This window comes from Psittacula echo (assembly GCF_963264785.1).
Source record: "Psittacula echo genome assembly, chromosome: 6".
Classification (NCBI taxonomy): Eukaryota; Metazoa; Chordata; class Aves; order Psittaciformes; family Psittacidae; genus Psittacula; species Psittacula echo.
In genome coordinates this window covers 61,880,096-61,903,436 of record NC_137743.1, presented here as the reverse complement: position 1 = coordinate 61,903,436, position 23,341 = coordinate 61,880,096, and the positions used below count along the sequence as shown (strand labels likewise).

General features: G+C 39.7%; 1 protein-coding gene across 4 annotated transcripts in view; it reads left to right on the top strand.

Annotated features, from left to right (window-relative positions):
- SEC24C (SEC24 homolog C, COPII coat complex component) overlaps positions 1–23,341 on the top strand; it is a 40,441-nt gene that overhangs the window by 3,967 nt on the left and 13,133 nt on the right. For 2 of the 4 annotated variants that reach the window (XM_080620340.1, XM_080620343.1), the window contains exons 2-11: positions 4,581–4,783; positions 7,792–7,878; positions 10,393–10,513; positions 11,497–11,675; positions 11,835–12,074; positions 16,077–16,207; positions 17,477–17,545; positions 19,205–19,316; positions 20,197–20,324; positions 23,002–23,140. In XM_080620340.1, coding sequence (XP_080476466.1) covers positions 4,609–4,783; positions 7,792–7,878; positions 10,393–10,513; positions 11,497–11,675; positions 11,835–12,074; positions 16,077–16,207; positions 17,477–17,545; positions 19,205–19,316; positions 20,197–20,324; positions 23,002–23,140 — 1,381 coding nt within the window. In that variant the 5' untranslated portion in view covers positions 4,581–4,608. The remainder of the gene's footprint in view (positions 1–4,580; positions 4,784–7,791; positions 7,879–10,392; positions 10,514–11,496; positions 11,676–11,834; positions 12,075–16,076; positions 16,208–17,476; positions 17,546–19,204; positions 19,317–20,196; positions 20,325–23,001; positions 23,141–23,341) is intronic. The other 2 variants (XM_080620341.1, XM_080620342.1) reach the window with 2 other exon arrangements.

The following is a 23,341-nucleotide window of genomic DNA, read 5'->3' as shown; positions in this document are numbered from 1 at the left end:
CTAACTTCCAGGATATGAGCTTCTCTTCTAGAAGTTTCTGTAGAAAAAACAAAATGAGGGGTTTTTTTATCTGAAAAGAATCAAATGTTCTATGAGTTCTTGTAGAGGACCTAGTCAGGCTGTTGGTGAAACAAAAGCAGGAACATCTGCCTTGCAGAACAGTGTTCTTAGCTAGTTGTTCAGAGTCTAGATCTTCAGTAAGAATAGCATAACTTTGCTACTTTTCCATAAAACTGCAGAATGGAAGCATTAAAAGCACTATAGGTAATATTCTGAACTGATCTCTTGAGGATGCAAACTGTCCCTTTCTGTCCTATCTTTTGAAAATTATTTTGATTTTTGTGTTCAGAAATAAAGTAGACATTTCCTTCTGTTTCATAGTTTCACCATAAGATAGGATGCTGTGCTGTTGGCTGGGGGTTTTGGTGTTGTGGGGCTTTTTTTTGGGGGGGGGGTGTTTGTTTGTTGTGGTTTGGTTTGTTGTTTGGGTTTTTCTTTTGTCCCCATTTTTAAGGATGTCTCCCCAGAAGTTGAAATAAACCACCCTTTCTTTTTTCCGTGGGACTAGTAAAAAAGGCACTAGCATCTTTCTGAAGGAAAGTAATTGTGATGTATGTGTTTCCTTTAGAAAGCGATCAAGAGGTGATGAGATCAAGCTTTTCAGTTTCAAAAGGGAATTAACAGTGAATGCAAACTATAAAAACTGATGAATGCGCAGGTTTCGCTGGTTTGGGAGGTTTGCTGATTGAAACAAGCTTGTGTGAATCACTAGTGTTTGTGGATTTATTTATTTTTTTCTTTTAACAGGCCATAAAAACTGCACTGTAGTGTGCTTTGTTTGGATATTAAGGAATCTGGAAACTATTGTAGAAGTTAAGACACCTGTTCCCCCTACCCCGTATTACTGTTAATTTTTATCCCATCTGTTCATTGCTGACCAGCACTGGTTGTTTCTCTTTTATAACAGCTTTCCAGTATGAGTTTTAGCTGTGTAACTATTTTGACCAAAGCTTCCATGATAAACTGCCTTTATGCAGAGGAATAGAAAACAGCATGGAGTGACTGCTTCGTGTTTCGCAAGAAAATTGTTTGTTATTTATAGTAATGACAACTTATTGTCATGGTATTTTCCCAATAGCACAAGTCCTGCCATTTGAGCTTTGTGTATTGTAACTGTTGAGTTCAAGGGCATATTTTAATACAGTGTTACTACATGCAAAGGAATATCCTCAATGTTTTCATCAAGTGAAACAGCCTGTTTTCTCCATTTCTTCCTATCTGGTGAATGCATTTCATTCTTTGAGATTTTACTTTTTCTTCATGTCATAAAACAGAGAACATAAAATTCTCCTTTTCCCTGTATCTCTTCGAGTTACCTGGTTCTAGTTTACATGTGTATATTTTGAGTGGAGACAAAATGGATGCTGTTTGATACAAATGACTTGTACTGAGGGAGAAGGAAACTGGACTCATTTTATGACAACTCTCTTCCACCTTCTCAGAGGTTGATACTCTTGGCCCTGCCCTTTGTGGTATTCCACATGAGTGATGAGCAAGTGTGCCACTAACCTTAAGTTTAGAACAAGTTGAGCAACCAAAATAATGAAGCAGCCTTGTCCCCAGCTTCAACACCAGCCTTGTACTAGAATTTTCTTCCACTTCTCCAGCTCCCTCATTTACCCTCTGCCAGTGTGGAGCTTGTGTTATGGTGGAGATAAGCCTGTTCTGGCTGCCACATGGGCTAGCTAAAGGTCTGAGGTATATCTGCCATTCTTTCTCAGTTGGAACTCAAAGGTAGAACCATCTCCTTTCTGTAGCTGCTTTTTCCATAGAAAGTGTAGGAAATGATCTCAAAACTTTTTCTCTGTAAGACTTGCATTAAATGAGCGTACCTCTTAGTTTCAGTGTCACTGTAGAGAGAGCAACAAGCCAACAGATACTGCCTGCTAAAGTGGGAAATACCAATATTGACATGAGAGCGATGAAAAGAGATTAGTAAAAGAACATCAGGTAAGATCACTTACTGAGTATACACTCACAGCAGTAAGTCAGAAGTGGTTTGCAAGGTACATGCTTGAGTTCTGCCCCCATTGTGCTTTTCAAAAAATAACAAGAAAAAAGCATGAAGAATTGATCTCCTGCCCTGTAGTAGTTCGTTGTTTGAACACTAGATCTGTTAAGAGATTTCTGTAGGTGTAATTTGTGAAGAGTGTCTTAATGATTATAGCTCCGGAAGTATCTTGCAGGATGCTGTTACTTTGCCTGCAGCTCTTACTGGATGAAGAACCTGTTTGTAGACCAGTGACTAGAAGCCAAGTTCCTCATGTGCAATCCAATAAGCAAGTCAGGGACAAAAAGAAGAGGAAGCAGCCATCCTTCCTTGGCAGAAAGCCATGCCTGGATGTTCCAAGATGTGTGGGTAGAGCAGTCTTCCTTTACCATGCACCTTTGCAAGAGAAACTCTCCTGCTTTACTGTTTGCACTGAAAAAGAGATGGTTGGAGATAGGTCTGTGATTGCAGTGTGGCTACACTGGTTGCCTATCTGGGGAGGAAGAGGTTAACTTTCAGGGGAACTTGGGAAGGGAGCAGGTCTCAAAGTCCGTATTTCCTGGCTCTATGGCTGCTCAGGTTAGACTCTTCTGCAGAACTAAGTCAAAGTTAGTATGGGAAACAAGAATCTTTAGAAATTACTCTCTTGCTGTCATGTGTATCTTGTGTAATCGTGTTTAAAAACACTGCAGGCTGTTCAAAAATTCTTTTGCACTGTTGTAAGCTGTTGCAAATTACATATGCTAGTTTTTAGAGCAAATTGCCTTTAAATATTTAAAGATAAGTTCTTTTTCTAAACAAAAACCTTATTACCTTCATACAGTTTGAAGACTAAAAATATAAAACTTCATTTATTTCCTTTCATATAAAGTTTAATATCTAATTTCAGAGTAAGCATTAGTGTTCTTAGTATTGACATTTGTCATGTTTTCCAGCTGTAGGAGGTTAAATGTCATGTGTGTATTATGCTAGCTTTCTTCTCTAAATAATTACATCACTCTGTGATTTATTATATCTTCCCTTTATATATATATGGATCTGAAAGAATTTCTATGTGTATGGCTCTTACAGAGCTGTAGTTATGGTAGGTTTAACTGTGGTTCAGTCGTTGAAATAATTCTTTTGATGTCATGTTTTTGGTTATGTGCAGAGCCAACCTTAGCATTGGTTGGCATATGCTGATCAATGTATAGGCAAAACAGCTCGAGTGTTTGTTATCCACTTGAGTTAAGCTGTAGATTCCTTGTTGGGATTTGCCTCAACTAGGTGGTGGTTACGGCAGCTTATGTCTCCTCTGTGTGAATATTTACTATGTATCTTTAATGCACAAGTTCATCATAGGATTTGGAATAAAATATCAAGGCATTATGAATTATTTCCTTTACCTTAACTTTGCATTTTCATATAAACTGGATTTTTTTTTTTTTTTTTAAAGTAAAAAATTAAATTCCATAAACACACATTTTTTTGCAGTGTCGGTGTAGATAGTCTTACCTGAATGGATAACGGTGATATATCGAGCATTCAAAGGAGTACAGGAGATGTGAAGTATCCTTGAGAGATAGACCATGAAGTCATCTCCTTGGCTTTCCATAATTCAGGGGCTCAATGGCTTATCTGCTTGCTTGGTACCATGTTATTGTAAGACTTGCCTGCTTGGTTTGGGGTCTCCCAATGCTGTTTCTGTCTTTTCTCTATAAAGTCAGTCAATCTGTTTATGCAGTTAGAGGAATTTGGAGTCTTAAGCAAGATGTCTTACGTAACTTTGCAAAAAAACATCACTTCTGCCTCTGCTCTGTTTCAGTTCTTATGCTTTCTTATAACTGTTTTAGTGACATTTTTTCCACTTTTAACATCTTTTTTAGATCAACATACTGCTTTGGAATATCTTCATTTTCTGAAATTTTTGTACATAACAAGGACTTAAAATCATCTATTGGTTAAAGAAAAAATAAGCTGAACACCCCCACCCACCCCCCCACCGTATTAATCCTGTTCTAGATGCTATCAAATACTTCAAGTAGCAGCCTTTGTGGATGGTGAAGTGTGTGTTGCTTGGGGCAATGAAACATGATCAGGTAGACTAACACGGGGATGAAAGATGAACTTGTTCATATTATTTAAGTCTTACGTTAAGGAATCTCTCATCTGTGTCATGAAATCTGGTTTTTGTTGGTCTGATGTTCTGTGGGGTGGAAGTAGTTTGTAAGGTGTCTCAGGAAGCTTGATAATCATCTGTTATGGAATGACAAATTGTGGTATTTTTTTCTAAGATGATGATCACAAGTCTAGCCAGGATGAAGCAGTGAATAAGTTGATTAGAAAATCTAGTTTCTTAAAATACTGTTTTCTAACTAGCTCTTGTAAAGCATTTATCTTACTTGAAAATCGTGCTGTGCGAGTATATATTACCATGAAAGTTTCACCTTCCCTATGGTCTTTGGAGCTCTTATTCCTGTAAAACCAGTAGGGAAATTGGCCAGTTTGGTTTTATGTCTGCTAAATCCCATCTTTCCCCCGCTTTTTGCAGGTGAGATTAGTTTGGGGATGTGAATACAATGAGCGTAAACCAGCAAGCTCACACAGGGCCTCCTTACGGGCGCCCTCAGCCTGGATATCAGGGATACCAGCAGCCTGCCTATGGAGGACAGCCATTGCCAGGGGTTCCTCAATTGCAGTATGGAGCTTATAATGGTCCGATGCCAGGATATCAACAGCCAGCCCCTCCACAAGGTACTTCTCGGCCAAAACTTAATGATTGATAACTTTTGAATTGTGTGCATGGAATTTTTTCCGTATACTTATTATTACTCTCTATTTTATGGCAGCAATTATTTTTCCTTCTGTATATAGCTTACATGATGTTAAACCTCATGTTCTTCCTGTACATTGTGAGGTTGCTGTTCTGTCATTTGTCCACTTCTTTCACACTTCTTTTAATAGCTCATAAAATTGACATGTTGAGAAACACAGCCTGCTTTTTTTTTTTTTCTCTATGTCCCTGCACCCATGATACTGAAGCACCTGACTTAGGACAGTCTTCCTGATGAGGTTATGTTGAGGGGCAGCAGGTAGTGACTGTAGCAGATTTATGATTGAGACTCCCTTACGTTACTATTAAGAAAGTTCTGCATGCCATCATGAAAGATCTAGACATACAACTCTAGGCAGAAAGGATATTTAGAGCTGTTTTCTCAAATGCCTTTAAAATCAATAGAAAGTTTGTGAACATGTGGCAAGCTGTGATTCTATGATTTTAAGCTATTATGTTCTGCAATTTCCCTGGTTCTGCAGGGTCATATGGCTTGTTGGATTTGTTTATTTAAAAACTAAATAACAACAATAAATAAAAATTCCAAACAACCACAAAAACAAACAAAACCCACCAAACAAAGTAGTTTAACTTTTCTTACCTGTTTTCAAAATAAAGGCTAACTTAAAATTATTAAAGAACTTTTGGAGTCTTTGTTTCCGAGTACCTGAATTGCTTTGGGAGATTCATAGTGACATTAACATCTGAAATGTAGAGGAGAAAACACTATGCTCTGAGTAGGAGTATTTCTGCCTTTCAAAATCAGGTAAATGAATTCAAATCTACCAGAATAAGCATAATATGAACTTTCACTTTGAAGTGTTTGTTTAGACTTCAGATTGGTATTGAGAGGAAATTGAGTAATATGCTAATCATGCTAATGGTCTCTGTATTGTTCTCCCCTCCAAGTACATCTTGATTATTCTTTTTTTTTTTTTTTTTTTTTTTTTTTGCGACTTCTTGAATCTTAAAAAATGGTGAGAAGGATAGAACAATCAAAGTGCCTATAGTTGGCTTGCAATTAACAGAAGTGGGAGCCTGAAATTTGGGAGCTGAATAATTACCCTGTTGGGGTTTTCTGTCTGAAGTTAGCATGGTAATGAAGTAGAAGAATTAGTGTGGTGTGCTAAAAAATGGATTATTCAGTTGCTCCATCTTCCTTTTCTTTCCTTAATCCTCTTCCTCCTCTCCTCTCAATAAATCTCTTACAAAAGCACTTTTAATCTATGAGTTGTGAACTAATTTCACAGAGGATTTAAATTCCTATAAAAGTAATGAAAATCAGCACTGGGCTTTTCAATGTAGGCATTGACTTACTAGTGTTTCCTTTCCCATGGAAGGAATGAGGAAAAATTGGACTTGTTTCAGTGAAGGAGAGAAGGAGATTCAAGAAGGACAAAGATTACTGTGGATTTGTTGGAAAAGTTTCATCAGTGCAACTATTTATAGAAAGCAGGTTTTGGCTGTTAGCAGTGTGAAGAATGTTTGGGATGTTTGTGTAAAGAAACTGATGGGCATCTTCTATCAGATGCTTTACAAATCTGGAAAGCAATTCTTTTTTAGGGAATTAACTTTCTTCCTTCTGAATTATTTCCGGTTTGCTTTTTTTAATTTTAGAACCGCAGAAATGTGGTCATGACAGCTCAGTAAGAACATACCTAGAAAGCTTGGTATGTGAACTTATGCAGATTAAAAGTGCAGATTTTGTTTGTGCTGGCAATGATTGAAAGATACTGTGACACTGAGGGCAACTAAGTGGTCCCATGTGGACAACAAAAATGTATTGCTCTACTCTTAAGCAGTATCTTATGTAGTTTATTGATACATCAGGCTAATGTCACCCATGGTTTGTGGAGATTTTTCTTCCATCTTTTCTTCTGAGACCATCCTTCCCAGACGTAGCAGACTGTATTAAGGGAATCTCAGTTGTCACATTGTGCATTTTGGACTGTTACTGTAAATCCAGGATTCCTATCTTTAGAAAGAAGGAATGTAAAATTCGGAGCACTAGCACAACAGCCAGAAGTTGACCTGTTAGTAGTTGCTGAATAGGATAGCCAGGGAGAAGAGAGTGGCAAACAAACAATGCATTATCTAAGAAAGCATACCGGTGGTACTGAAGATATTGACAGTTATTTTTTCTACCCCCATCTCCAACATGGTATGTTTATTGCAGATCTTTGTAGCAAGGCCTGTTGTAGCTGCATACTGTAGAGAGGAGAGAATTATTTTTGGAGACTCTAGAGTGACAGTAATTTAGGGAACACTGAGTGGTAAAAGGAAAACTGCCAATGTTAATCTGTGATCTCTAAGTAGTTGTCTTAGGGATTTATTTTAAAAACAACAACAAAATAGCTTGGAGGACTGAGTAGAATAAGTCTTAGTAGCAGATGCCATCCTCAGTCAGGGAGTCCTTCGTATCTAATTTATGTGACAAGCTCTAGCTCTAACCAATGGAAATATGGGAATACTGTTTCAGTGATGCTAGTCTTGCTTGGGACCAGAAGTAGAGTACTGTGCTGCTAGCTGAAAATAACTGCTTCTTTCTGTGAGAATACTGAAAGAACCAGGACAATTTCGCACCTTCATCCTTTGAATGGTTTCCTTCTAATGAGATCATTCAGTTGAAAGTGCAAACACAATTACCTGAATACCAGTCACAATTAGGCTGCTTCTCGATTGTTTTACATGAACTTGGTTTACAATACTGTTAACACTTGTATTAACATTAGTATTTGAACTGTGTTGGTAATACATGTTATGCTTGGTAGAAGAGTGAGAGGGAGTATGCCTTAAGGAATAATGTGGTAAATGTGGTGTGGATTTTATGCATCTGTTTTCTGCAATGCAGACTGTCTTTAGCATTGGAAACACTGTCTCTTGGTGCTTTCTCTCAGACTTGGTTCACTGGTGTATTCTGTCTTTCCAGGTTACTTTCCTTCCTTGGGGTTCCCTTCGAAGGGCTCTCCTGTTTCTCTCAACTCTGACACTTCTTCTCTTGCACCTAATTTCATAGGTAAATGGTGTCCTTTTTGTGAGAGTGCTTGTGCTGCTTCTTCTGTGCCAAGTTCCCATTTAATATGGAAATTTATCTCAAAGGTGTGGATACCTGATTATTCAGGCAGAGGTGGGTGGGACACTTCCCAGTCGATTTGTAGGCAGCACTCCAAAGACATACATGGGATATGAAGAAATAATCCTAGTAGAAATCCCTTGTGGCTGCAGATTCATAGATAAAACCTGACTTGTGACTAATGTTTTCTGAAGACTGATTTCAAAACCTGAATTGGCCTGTTTAGGTTTTGTCAGGGGGAATCCTTAGTTTAAAAGAATGCAGCTTCCCACTTGAGAGAGGACTAAAACATGAGGTTAGAAATGATAACATGCAATGAAGAAATGAAAATTCTTCCTCAGCACCAGGAGGTTGTTACTGGAGGTCATGAGATTTTTGTAACTTGTGCTTTCATTTAAGGGAAAAAAGAAGTCTTCAGTCTCCTTGGCTATAGCAAACAAACCAAGTATATGTTAGGAATAATTATGATTTCAAAAGCTGTGGCTTGAAGAAAGAAATACTTCTGCAAAGCTAGCAATCAAAATGTAAGAATTAGGAGCACTGCAAGAAATCATATTGTACTTTTCAATATTTGTTGTATTTCAGAAGAGCTATTTCCAGCAGCGTCAATTTGCTTAGATGAGTAGGGAGTCAGAACTGGGGCAAAACCTGATAGTCTGGGGGCTTTGAGTAAAATCACAGGCATTGCCAATTTTGCTGTAATCTACCTCCATTTTGAGGTCTGTAGTGATTAAGAACAGTACAGTATCTCAAAGGTGTTGAAGGGGAACTTTGGGATTCCTCAAGAGTCATGAATCGTAAGCTAATAAACCACCAGATACTCATAGCTGTTCAAGTGAAATTTTTTTCAGTGGCTATTTGAAGAGTCTGTGGTAATGGTTACAGAATTATGTTTGTGACAAGAGCTAGGAAAAGACTTTCAGGAGCTTTTTCTGAAGTAAGCATGTGTTTGTCAAATTGTATATCTGTTAAAGTTGGAGGGGAAGTTAATGTAAAAAAGTGTGTAAGATCCCACCGTAAATTAAATATGCTTTCAGAGACAAAAGGTAACAATGCCAAACAGGTTACATGTACTATGAAAGGAAAGAGATTCTAAAATAGGTGAAAGTATACCAAATTAACTGAAAAGATATCACAAGAGACATTCAGAAATAGAAATACCACACAACATACAAATAGTTAAGAGATCAGGAAATGCTTAGCCAGAGAAATGGTAAGACAAAGGTGCTGTAACAGTAGTTTAGTAAATACAAGATTTAATGTGATGAAGGTACATAAGGATAATAAGTATCTCTGAAAAAAATTAAATCCTATGTCTCAAAAAGAACAGGAGGAGGTTTAGTAATAACCAGTGATTTCTTGGGGCTTTTTTATTTATACAAGGTCTAGTTAATTCGTTCCTTGAGTTTACATCCACAAGCTTACTAAGAATTTACATGTAACAGATAAGATTAAAATGTATAAATTGAAACCTCATGCTTTGGTGTATAAATTACACTGCAGAATTGAGAAATGGCCTCTCTGACTTCCTATTTCATAATGGTTCCTCACAACAAGGTTTCAGAGTCCCTTTTAAACTTACCATGCCAGTCAGAGATACACAACAGTATGTATGTGCTGTCCTGGTCTCATGAGGAAGTTTACGTTGTTTAGTTATCTGTATTTAATGATACCCCATACATTAAATACGTTCTCTTGTGATTAGCAGGAATGGTCATATGGTTCTAATTATGAACATTTTTAACTTAATAATATTAAAATGGAAGTTTAGAATCTCTTTTTTGGAAGTAGACACTGTGGTTGGTCTGCTGGCATTGTATCCAGCATTGTGTGGTCTGTGAAAAGCTTGAAGACTTGGTTTTGTGGCAAATACATTTGAACTGTGACTAAACCAGCTCAGTCTGAAAGATGAGAAAGTATTTATGTTAGCCTTCAGCCTCAAGAGCTGGAGAAGAACAGTGGTGGCCCCCATTAATGAGCCATTAATCAGGTGTAATTTTCTGAATCTGCTCACATAATCTGCTGGCCCTCCAAGTAGGGAAAACTGACCTGTAAAAAACTTTAGGTTCCATGTGAATACTCTCCTTGGTCTGGGTAAAAGTAATTGGACTTGTCAGTGAGGTATTAAATTCTTCCTCCTTCAAGACAACTTTTTCTTTTCTTCATCAGAAGATGAAATTGTCAATTGAAGACCCTCCACAATACACATTTTCTGCTTGGTCTGTGTGAAGATGGTGACTAGTGACACTGGGTAGAAAATTGTGCTTTAGTTTTGCTACTCCTAATATAGTTGTAGAAATTATTTGTTGCTTGTGGAGTTTTGATACCGCCATTTGGCCACTGCTAAACTGTTTCTGTACTTCTTTTTATTTCTGGGATTTTTCATGGTTCAAGCCCTTGCTTCTGTGTTGTGATTTTAAATTTATTTTTAATTTTTTTTCCCCCTTATGTCTGTAGGCTCATTAAGAGCCCCTTCAACATCTGGAGCATCTCTTCCTTCTGATCACCTGACATACAGTCCCTTTGGACAGGGACATGTGCAGAATGGGATTCCAGCCTCAGCAGCCCCAGTGCAGAGGTACATACAAGAAGAAGAAGTCATAACAAAGGCGTGCCTTGGTAGACTTATGCTAGGTCTAGACCTTTTAAGATCTAAACCAAACTACATACATTGTTTTTACTGTGGTAGATGTTGACTTTCTTTATTGCTAACTTACTGTTTTAGAACAGTGTTTTGTCATAGGGGTATTAGACAATAAGAATCTCTGCAGATTAAAAACTTCTGAAAGGAAATGATCAGATGTGACTGATCAAAACCACTTCTCCAAAGACTTTCTTTGTGGTAGTCATTTTCCCATAAAGAATTTTCTGATTCTCATAGTCTGTCTTCTTGTAAAACGGTTACATCCACACTGCCATAGTATTTGATTCTTTGGTAGTGTGAATTGATCTCTGTCCAGAGCATGTTGCTATTTGGCATTACTGAGTAATTCCTTAGCATTGGTTCTGCGTGCTTTCCTGTCCATTATGGATCCCTGAGCTATCTTCATGTAAAGCTCTTGGGCGTCTTCTCCAGAAAGATACTGGCATTACCTTTGTGGTGAAAGTGGCAGCAGTCCTCACTGCTTCATTGTGATTACTGGTTTTGGATAAGGTGGTTGGTTTTTGCTTCCCTCTGCTTAAGCTCAGCACTGTCAGCGCAGTCTCAAAATCCTTAAAGCAGCAGAGCATTCTTACGTAACTGTGCAGGCCTTACTCACCTGTACTGCTCACCTGTAGCCGCCATGGCAGTATTTCTGTTTTGCTGCGATAACTAAAATGGAATTAACAAAAAATGCTAGAAATGTAGAGTTTGTATTTTAAGAATAGATTTTTTTATTATTTTTTTTTTTTATGAAATGGATTGAAGTCCATGCAGGATATATAATTATTTTTCCAAAACTGAGCTACAGTGCTTCATGTAAATAAGCACTGAGACCCAGCTAGTGTTTATAAAGCACAGAGAGTTGTAACTGTTTGTATAATGGGGAATCCAGTGACGTTTCTCATCTTCCTTCTCAGGCCACCTGCTTCTCAGCCGTATCTGCCAGGATCAGCATCCATGCCTGTCACCCAGACACCTACGTTCCAGCAATATGGTCCCCCCCCAGCCAGTGTACAGCAGCTCAGCAATCACATGGCAGGGATGACAATTGACAGTATTGCAGCCTCTGCTCCTCCCCCAGCTGGACTGGGATATGGTGAGGTTTCCTGGCTACAGAAATATGTTACTGCTTTTCAGTTATGCTGGTAATTTCATAAAAGATTTGTTCTTGTCAATGATTCATTACCATATGGTGACAGTAATTCTCTGGGTGTTGATGTCTGCTATTCTAAATAGTTTCCTCCCTCTTCTGCAGTGTTTGGACCTTCCTCTTACCTTTCTACCACAGGTGCCCCAAGGCCACCTACCATGCCAGGCCCACCACTGCCTGGGCAGACAGCTGCTGGACCACCAGTGTCCCAGCCTAATCATGTATTCTCACCACCACCTCCATCGTCTATGTCAGGGCCACAGCCTGGGCCTCCCATGAGTGGCCTCCATGGACCCCCTCCTCCAACTCATCCTCCTCAGCCAGGATACCAAATGCAGCAGAACGGTGAGTATTCCTACTCTAGAAATTGTACACTATACGTGCTGTCTGTGTACTGCAAACTGAGAACTGGATTTCAGTTTTGTTACTTGTGGGCTTTTGGTGACACTTCAGTGTTTCCCTATGCTCATGTCTAAAAGACAAATCCAAGATAAACAGTAGGATGTGTCATTTTAAGATACTTGTCATACAGGTTTCAATCAGTTTAATATAACTAAAGAAATCCTAGCTAAAAAGTCATTTAGTAGCGAGTGCCGTAATACTACAAGAGTTTGTGATCAGAATTTTATTATGACATTTAATTTGTATAACCTTTCACGTTTTGTGTGTGCTTAGAAGTAGTATCAGTTAAGCTTTCTGAATTATAAATGGTTTTGGCTGATTTTTAATCAATAACATTTACAGATACCTAGGATAAAGTAATCATGTGCAAGTGTTAGAATCCCATTCCCCATGCAGTTTTGCACAACGGGCCATGTAGATTATTTACAAATATCTGTGCAAATTGTGATGAACTGTAGAAACACTAACAAATTATATCGTGGTGTATTCCATAACTGGAAGAAATTGTCTAAAGTAATATGAAATTTAGCACTCTAGAATTGATGAAGACTGGGAGGCCTCCTATAATCCTAGGGTGGAATCGGTGAGCTCAGCTCCCTCCTTGAAACGCCTGTACACCAATGCATGCAGCATGGGAAATAAGCAGGAGGAGTTAGAAACCTGTGTTAAGTCAGGAGATTGTGATCTGGTGGCAATTACAGAGACGTGGTGGGACAGCTCACGTGACTGGAATATAGTCATGGAGGGCTATGTTCTTTTCAGGAAAGACAGGCCAGCCAGGCGGGGTGGTGGGGTTGCTCTTTATGTGCGAGAGCAGCTGCAATGTACTGAGCTCTGTCCAGGGGCAGAGGACGAGCGAGTTGAGAGTCTGTGGGTGAGAATTAAGGGGCAGGCTGGCAGGGGTGATACTGTTGTGGGTGTCTGTTACAGGCCACCAGATCAGGGTGAGGAAGTTGACGAGGCCTTCTACAGGCAGCTGAGAGCGGCCTCACAGTCACAGGCCGTGGTCATCGTGGGGGATTTTAACTTCCCTGATGTTTGCTGGAAGGACTACTCAGCAACCCAGCCACAGTCCAGGAGGTTCTTCCAGTGTATGGATGATAACTTCCTCATGCAAATGGTGGATGAGCCAACCAGGAGAGGAGCGCTGCTGGATCTCATCCTCACTAACAAGGAGGGTCTGGTTGAAGCAGTAAAGGTTGAGGGCTGCCTTGGTTGCAGCGACCACGAGATGGTGGAATTCAGGATCTTGTGTGGTAGGACCAGTAGAATAGCAAGTAGAATTGCAACCCTGGACTTTAGCTGGGCAAACTTTGGCCTTTTCAAGCAATTGCTAGGGGAAATCCCATGGGCAAGGCTGCTTGAAGGTAAAGGGGCCCAAGATAGTTGGTTGGCATTCAAGGATTGCTTATTCTGAGCTCAAGATCAGAGCATCCCGACACATAGGAAGTCAAGGAAGAGGACCAGGAGACCTGTGTGGCTAAATAAGGAACTGCTGGGTATGCTCAAGTGGAAGAGGAGAGTTTACAGGTCATGGAAGGAGGGGCTGGCCACTTGGGAGGAATATAAGGCTGCTGCTAGAGGATGTAGGAAGGCAGCTAGGATGGCTAAGACCTCCTTAGAATGAAATCTGGCGAGAGGGGTCAAGGACAGCAGAAAGAGCTTTTTCAAACACATGGCAGATAAAACTAACACCAGAGGCAAGGTAGGCCCACTGGTGAACGGGATGGGTGCCCTGGTGACAGAAGATACAGAGATGGCAGAGTTATTGAATGCCTTCTTTGTCTCTGTCTACTCTGCCGGAGGCAGTCCTGAAGAGCCCTGTACTCCTGAGACCTCAGATGAAGTCAGGTCACTGGAGCAGTTTGCCTTAGTCGATGAGGAATGGGTTAGAGACCAGTTGATCAATCTGGACATCCATAAATCCATGGGTCCAGATGGGATGCACCTGCGGGTGCTGAGGGAACTGGCGGAAGTCATTGCTAGGCCACTCTCCATCATCTTTACCAAGTCTTGGGAAATGGGAGAGGTGCCTGAGGACTGGAGGAAAGCAAATGTCACTCCAGTCTTCAAAAAGGGCAAGAAGGAGGACCTGGGCAACTATAAACCCGTCAGCCTCACCTCCATCCCTGGGAAAGTGATGGAACACCTTATCCTTGGTGCCATCTTAAGGCATATCAAGGATAAGAGGGTTATGAGGGGCAGTCAACATGGCTTTACCAAGGGGAAGTCATGCTTGACCAACCTCATAGCCTTTTATAAGGAAATAACACGGTGGATGGATGATGGCAGAGCGGTGGATGTGGTCTACCTTGACTTCAGCAAAGCATCTGACACAGTCTCCCACAGCATCCCTCATAGCTAAACTGAGGAAGTGTGGTCTGGATGATCAGGTAGTGAGGTGGACTGCGAACTGGCTGAAGGAGAGAAGCCAGAGAGTTGTAGTCTATGGGGCCGAGTCTAGTTGGAGGCCTGTATCTAGTGGAGTGCCTCAAGGGTCAGTACTGGGACCAGTATCATTTAATATATTCATCAATGATTTAGATGAGGGAATTGAGTGTACTATCAACAAGTTTGCTGATGACACTAAGCTGGGAGGAGTGGCTGACACACCAGAAGGCTGTGCTGCCATCCAGAGAGACCTGGACAGGCTGGAGAGTTGGGCAGGAAATAACTTGATGAAATATAACAAGGGAAAGTGTAGAGTCCTGCATCTGGGCAGGAACAACCCCAGGTTCCAGTATAGGTTGGGGAACGACCTGTTAGAGAGCAGTGTAGGGGAGAGGGACCTGGGGGTCCTAGTGGACGGCAGGATGACCATGAGCCAACACTGTGCCCTTGTGGCCAAGAAGGCCAATGGCATCCTGGGGTGTAGTAGAAGAGGGGTGGTCAGTAGGTCGAGAGAGGTCCTCCTTCCCCTCTACTCTGCCGTGGTGAGACCGCATCTGGAATATTGTGTCCAGTTCTGGGCCCCTCAGTTCAAGAAGGACAGGGACCTGCTGGAGAGAGTCCAGCGCAGGGCAACTAAGATGATTAAGGGAGTGGAGCATCTCCCTTATGAGGAAAGGCTGAGGGAGCTGGGTCTCTATAGTTTGGAGAAGAGGAGACTGAGGGGTGACCTTATTAGTGTATATAAATATATAAAGGGGGAGTGTCACGAGGATGGAGCCAGGCTCTTCTCAGTGGCAAACAATGATAAGACAAGGGGTAATGGGTACAAACTGGAACACGAGAGGTTCCACTTAAACTTGAGAAGAAACTTCTTCTCAGTGAGGGTGACGGAACACTGGAACAGGCTGCCCAGGGGGGTTGTGGAGTCTCCTTCTCTGGAGACATTCAAAACCCACCTGGACACATTCCTGTGTAACCTCATTTAGATGTTCCTGCTCCGGCAGGGGGATTGGACTAGATGATCTTTTGAGGTCCTTTCCAATCTCTAGCATACTGTGATACTGTGAAATAACTTCAGGTAGTTACAAAACAAAAGAGATAATCACACATTAACTTATTACTCTAATTTCAGGGAAGCCAAAACTGCCTGAGAGAACTCCTTGCATACCTTTATTTTGAGGAATTACGGGTCATCTGCTAGCTTATTTGGCAGTTTTGTGTGTACTTTCTAGTAGGCAGTTCTGCAATTTAACTTAAATGTTCATAGTGCATGATCTTAATGCATATTGTAATCATATTATTCTAAAAATACTTACGTTAGTCTAAAATCTTGTGTTTCAAGTGTGGTTTTAAGGAGGACTGTTTCCATCAGTTTACTGGATCACTGGTAGAGATGTACAGGTCTAACCCGAAACACTGATAAGTAATCCTAATTAACTGAAAAACATGTGACTTTCTTGGTTTTTTGACAATGACAGGGAAAGTGGGAAGTGCCAAATAACAAAATTACTAGTATTGGCCACTGTTTGATTTTGTTGTTCCTTTCTTGTAAAGGTTCCTTTGGGCAGGTGAGGGGTCCTCAACCAAACTATGGAGCAGCCTATCCAGGAACACCAAATTACGGAATTCAACCTGGACCACCACCTCCACCCAAACGCTTGGATCCAGATTCCATTCCTAGCCCTGTAAGCTTACTTTCTTACCAGTGTGAACTCTTCCATAGTGTTTTTACATAAAACGGAACTGACAAAGACCAAAGCTGAAAACAAGTTTCTCGTTCCAATGAACATCAGTCTGTTCTCCTGCTTGCCTTTTTTTTTGTGTGTATCCAGCTTCAGTAGTTTGTTATGAATGATCCAAGAAGTGATATTTTTCTTGCTGACTAAAGAAAGGCGCTGCATATGCAAATGAGTGCTCTACTTCCTCAGGTCTTTTTCTGTACTATGTTACATTTTGAGAATCCTTGAGGGCTTTGATTAAGCTTGTTTCTCCATTTCTGGATTCTTGCTTAATGGCTTACCATGGTGAACCAATTTCAGATTTTGAGGTGACAATCTATGATTGACCTTTAAAGTACAGTTAATAGGAGATGACTAGCATTTTTCTTTTCCCTTTTCCTATAACTTGTCAAAAAGCAGGTTATCAGGTTATTTGGTCATTAAGTCATGACACAACTTGAGTCAAATATGGACAACTTCTCAAACTGGGATTATCTTTCAAAACAGAAGTTCAAGAAAGGAAAAGCAGTGATACGTAGTGGTTAGCAATGATGAGTAATATTAAGCCTGACAGTATTATTGCTACTGGTCTACTGTGCCATTTCTTCTACTGCTGCCGATGCTGTTCTGTTATTGGCTCAGAAGGCCAAAGTCATTTGGTAACAGGAAACTTTTCCTGGGCAGTGCTTACAGTGTTTTCTTCAAAACTATAATAATAATTTAGTCTTGAATTATGACTTAGATTTGGTGCTGTTCAGAAGTTATTTGTATTCAAAAAAGATTATCTGTTTAGACTCCAAGTTTATGTAAAATTTATGACCGTATTTTTTTCACAGAATATAAGAAGTCTTTAACTGGTTGTCTGCTTCTCTTCTCTTCCACTACATGAGATCTCAAATGGCTTGTGTCAGTTGCCTTCATTTTAGCATGTTCTTAAAGCATAAATCCCCAATTTCTAACCAAAATAAGCATATGAGCCACTACCTCTGTTAGCAGCGTGTTCAGAGCTCAAGCCCTGGCAAGGCTGGTTTTGGAATCGGTCTGTGCTGCAGAAGCTGATGTTTCCTGTTGCATGAACCAAGTGTATCTACTTCTAGTGCTACAGGTTTGGGTAGAAAGAAGTAACACTGTTACTTTTTGGTTTATTATTCTCTTCTTTTTTCTCTTTGTCTTTTGTTTGTTGTTGTTTGTTTTTTTTTTTTGTGGCACTCTTTATTTTTTTATTTAAAAAATAAGCAACTTAATGAGCTGCCACCCCAGCAGAAACCCAGGCACAGAATAGACCCAGATGCAATTCCTAGTCCAGTAAGTGCTGTATATGTGTGTAATTGTAGTTTGTATGTTGGTGAACATCTGTGCATGCCTGAAACCTGAACTTCACCTCACTAACCCGTCATCATTAATCCTTTACCCTTTCCTTGCTGTCTTCTGCTTGCCTTATCAAAATTAGTAACATTACACCACAAAAGGTTGTTAAAATCTTCTCTGATGAATGATGAGGAAATAGAAAGCAGAATGTTTCAGAAACAGATCATGAAGAATGCCTCCCCTCCACTTTGTCTGGTCTTTAGAATATCTCCTTCAGATTCCAACTGGCATTTTGGTGTAAGCCATCAGTATAATTGTCCATACAGTGTGTGCCTCATCTTAACATACACACAACATGAGCCTTTGTAGCAATGTTTTCTACAAGTTGTGAGCAGAATTTGATATGTCATGCTGATATACCAGTACTGGGCTAATGCCTTGAAGTTTGAAAATTGCAGGTGAACTGTTTTGATGTTAATTCTTGATATAAATCTTCTAGTAGATTAATATAAGGCATGGGGAGCTATAAACATTCTGTCATTATCTGTGCTCATACATAACCATTACATTTTGAATTTGGAAATTTAATGCTTATGTGTAGAGTATCTTACCTAAAGAAAGAACAAAGCAGCTACCTTTTGGATTTGAAGAGGGGGAAAAAAACCTACGCTATGTTTGACTTTGTTAGCCTTGTATCACTTCTTCCTCATTTAGTCCAGTTTGGTCTTATAACAGCTACGAGCATTGAGATCACCAATGTCAGTCTGTAGACTTTTGAAATGGGACTAGATTTCTCCTAGAGTAGTCACTGTCTGATGCTATGGGAGACTTTCTGCTGACAACTTGGAACCCTTAGTGAGAGGGTGGAAGGTCTGCCATGCAAACTTCTGCATTTCACAGTTTAGGCAAAGACGTGTTTGATAAGGCGAAATAAGATCAGAAGAATGATTGATAGCTTTAATGCTTTCATTAAAGCACCAGTGTGGAAATGTAGTTAAAACTCTGTATAACTACAGTTTTCTGGGTTTTTTGTTTTTTGTTTTTTTTTTTTCACAAAGGTCGGTAGATACTTCAGTCAACTAAAACTGTTTAGTGTGTTTCTATTATCTTAAGCATATTTGCACCAGGAAGTAATGAGGACTTCCACCTGAGCTTGCAAGCACCTATCTTTAGGTTGGAGTTATAGTGGTTAGAAATAAATGCATGCTGTGAAAACAGTGGGAACATACAGAAAGGAAAAGGCAGATTATATATAGAACTTCAGGCTTACAGAAGCTTCTAATTTTAATTTGGCTAGGACTGGCATAGGGGGAAATACTACCAAAAATTCCTCTCTTGATCTGTGTTTGGCTTTTATGATTTCAGATCAGGCCTTAAAACACAAAATGTGCTACTACTTAAAATTCTTGGGGGAAAACACTACTTACAACTTATTATTTACAATTATTTACAATTTATTGTTAGTCATTCAGTGCTAGTTGAAATCAAACTGAGAGGTGACTGCTTGACAAAACTTATTTGCTTTAGACTTCTTATTTTTAGAGGTAGTAATGTTTGTCTCAGGTCCCCTTTTAATGCCTTACAGATATAAATTTTATATTCTACCATGCTTTGAAACCAAGCCTCCAAATACTAGTGTTGTGTTTTCCATCATAGATTCAAGTGATTGAAGATGACAGAAATAACTGTGGATCAGAACCATTTGTCACTGGAGTGAGAGGGCAAGTCCCACCTCTTGTTACTACGGATTTCTTGGTCAAGGATCAAGGTAAAATATTTTTCTTTTCCTTAACAAACAAAACACAAACCCCAAAGAATCAATGACAGAACTGATATGTCTTTAAAGGAAAAGTTTGAGGAATTATTTCAGTGGCTAGGGATGTGGTTTTTGCCAGCAGAAGCTTGATTTCAAGTCTTGTGTTGATTTGATCTCAATTTAGAATCTCCTGATTGTTTGGTAGCTAGTAACTGATTTGCAAGTAAAAAATGCTTTCCAAGGCATCTGCCTTGGTCTGTGGGACCAGCACTACCAGGGGTATCAAAAAGCAACAAATTAAGCCTCTTCTGTAGAGTTATATCAACAACACTTAAGAACTGAAATTTATTAGCAATATCATTTGAATTGGACTGGGAACTACATTTGCTTTTAAATTGAGTGGGATGTCAATTGGTCCATGGGCTTCATAGAAAAAGAATTTTTCATTTTTTAATTGCCTATTTTTTTTTTAATTTTTTTTTAAAGCTCCTTCAAAATTTCACAATCCCGTTCTACAATCAAATGCTTTACTCTTCAGCCATAATTACAAAATTGAGCACTAGAAGTGTTTTAATTCAGTTTTCTGCCTATAGTATGGTTTAATCTGCAAAAAATGACATGAATGCCTTTTTAGATATTCAACTTGATGTAAAGTCAAGTTCATTTGTTTTGAGTTAAGGTCTGAGTTATTATAAGGTTTTAGTTATTACATGTAGCTAATCATAAAGGGTATTTTGTTTGAAATTCAAGTCTTGCATAGATTGAAATGGATTGCTTCGGTAAGATCTTACCCTCAGTTGTGTTTTAGCCACAAAGACTGTCTCTGTTTCTGTTCTTGAATATAAACTTGACTTGTACTGAAAATTGTGAGTTTTTTTCCTTTGTTCCTCAGGTAACGCAAGCCCCCGCTACATAAGATGCACATCTTACAATATTCCGTGCACCTCAGATATGGCCAAACAGTCCCAAGTTCCTCTAGCTGCTGTCATAAAACCACTGGCTACTCTACGCCCAGAGGAGGTGAGAACCATATGCAGAGTTTCATAGGCGCTGTATGCATTTTGAACTCATCAGGAGAATGCTATTGGATGCCAACTTTAACAGATACGTTGAGAAGGAATGTTTAGGTGATGAAGACTAGATAAACACTGATTCTTCTGCAGGTGTGTGGTAGAGATCTGTAAGGCAGACGAATGACATGCTCAAACTGCTTAGGCTTTCCGTCATTAGAAATTATCCATGACAGTTCCGGCTTTTTTGCAGTAACTGTCGAGCACTGTGACCACATAACCAGAACACTAGGATGGTTACAAATATGTACACTCCTGGTTAATCTCAATTTCTTTCTTGACCTAAAGTATTTGAATGGTTACTAACCACTGATGTTAAGTCTCTTCTAGGATGTTGTGTAATTGAATGAGAATGTATCAAGCAGCACTGGTTAAGCTGTCTCGTGTGTGTGTACATGCACAGCACCGTGTGGGATGACAGTACAAGACTTGAGTACTGGGCACTGCTAAGTTTCACTTGTATTTCTGCTCTTCCTCTGTGCAGCGCTTATTTCCTTCTAGGTGTAGTGTGTGGTTATCTAGCCTTTTACCCTGGTTGCTAAGAACATGAAAGCTTCAAGAATAATAGAGCTAGAACTTTTGTTAAGTGTTTTCAATACCCTGGCTACTGTGCAGTGTTAGCCTGCTTGGAGCAGTGACATAAAGACAAATATGCTTGTTAAATTTGAGTACGTATGTTTGTAGCATTCTGTGTCCTGTAAAGTTTAACTTCAGCATCTGCTAAGCAAAGGAATATTTTGTGTGCTTTTAAGTTTTTTTGTTGGGGTTTTTTTTTTGCCTGTTGCATTTTGTTAATGCATCTAAACTATGGCTTGGATTTTGAAAACTGGTTTGTGATAAAACTTGAGTTATGAAGTAATTCTTGTATTGCTGTATTGTGGCTGGAGTTTACAAGGAGACACAAGGAGAATGTGGTCTTATTTGAAAACACAGAGGCTTGTGGAGCTGCACATTTTTAGAGAAGCTTTACAAACAACTAGTTGTTAGGTCTCCTGGTGTGTTTATGCTTTGAACAAACATTTGTGATAGCCAGAAAAAACAAGGCTAGGACTAAGAATCGGAAAACTTCCCTGGAGACCAGTCTGCTTCTGGAAGTGGGAAGTTCTTTATGGCAAGGTCAAACTCCCTGTGGAGGGGCCCTTCTAACAGATGAAGGCTCAGCTGTTCAGAACAGTAGGACTGTAAAGAGAGCTGAAGCTTAACATATCAGTGACAAGCGGATAAGTGTCTCATGAAAAGACAGCATTCAGGTAAATGTAGAACATATAAAAATTCAGCACCTGGTTTCCAGATGCAGGACTTTTGTCCAATGTTAATGCACAGTTATGAAAGCAAAGCTTGAAGCTTCAAAAAGAAGTATCTCTGTCCCCTCTGGAAGTAGGTAGTTAGCGAGAAGTTACGCGTGTCACTGCGTGTTTTCAGCACCCCTGTAGTGATTGCATGCATGTTATTGGGGAGAGGCTGAGGAAAAAAGCTTATTGTGTCAAAGTACAATACCAATATTGCCTGGCAGTTAGAAATCTTCAAATTTTGTTTCCTCTGAGGAGGTCAGCCTGGGCGATAGGTGCTGAGAAACACTGGCTGCAAAACCAGTGTATTGTCAATAAATGATTAGTGGGGTTGAGTGACAGCTGTGACACATCTGTGGCATGAAGAGGAAGAAAGTGACCAGGGCATTTCTTCAACTCCTGCCCAATGAGTATGTTGTCTCTTAAACATGATCAGAAACTTAGGGTGACAGAGAGAATTCAGACTGGATGCCTTTAGTGCAGAAATTTTGGTAGTAATTAGTTAAACTTTCTTTTGAGCTGGTTTCTTAAGTATGAAGGGTGCTTCTAACTGTGAATGCAGCTTGTAGCTTGTGTGAGTTCTGTCTTTATCATTTTAAAGTGCTACCTGTTTGTTCTGAGGTTGAGAAGATACAGAAGTTGCTAAGCATCTTATTCATCCTTGGCTGCAAAACCAATATATTATCAGTAATAGTTCAAAAATAGTATTGCTATGTAACAATTCTGAGATGTACTTCAAAAATAAGTCTTATCAGCTGAAACTATTTCTGAGATGGTCTGGATGCTCCAAGTTCTGGAGTATCTGGAATGCAATGACTGGCTTCTATTTTGTCAAAAAGCTTGCTTTTTTACAAGGAGAAAATATAAAGAGGTGAAGAGTTTCTTTTAAAACACCCAGCATGTGGTGAAATGTAAATTGTGTGCTCGCTCCCATGAGATTATCACAGCCATTCTTTGCATGGCTTCAGTCTTTTTTATTCACTTGGGATACATCTGTGTGGAGTGGTATTCCTGCAAGAGCTAATGCTCCTCAAGCAGGCCACTATGCAAAGTAGTGCAACACCATGTGGAAGTACTTGTTTGTATCTGAGTGGGATAGCCCATTAACGACTGCAGCCCACAAAGAACTGCTGTGCTAGAGCTTGAGTTGAAAAGCATTTACAAAATAGTTGCTCAGGCTTCCCCACCCCCTGTGCTCTGTCCCACAGCTGCCAAAATGCTAGATCCCATGCAATGTGCAGGAAGGTAGTTTTAAGCTCTGCAGTATGTGTGGTCACTTCTTTCTCATCATCATGTGATCTTTCCTTTTTTTTTTTTTCTTCCCCCCCAATTCCACAGACCCTTCCTTATTTGGTAGACCATGGAGAATCCGGTCCTGTCCGGTGTAATAGGTGCAAGGCTTACATGTGCCCTTTTATGCAATTCATTGAGGGTGGAAGGAGGTTCCAGTGTTGTTTCTGCAGCTGTGTCACTGAGGGTAAGGTTTCTTCTGGAAATTGGTCTCTACACTCTATTGGCGTGATCTTTGAACAAGGTGCAAGCAAATAAATCTTTATCATCTCAAGATAATTTATAATGTATACTGTGCTTTAATGTGTCTTTAGTCTTGTAAAAAAAATCATTATAAAGTATGTTCAGCGCTCAGTTCTGAAATTATGTTCAAAACAAGTAAGTGCTT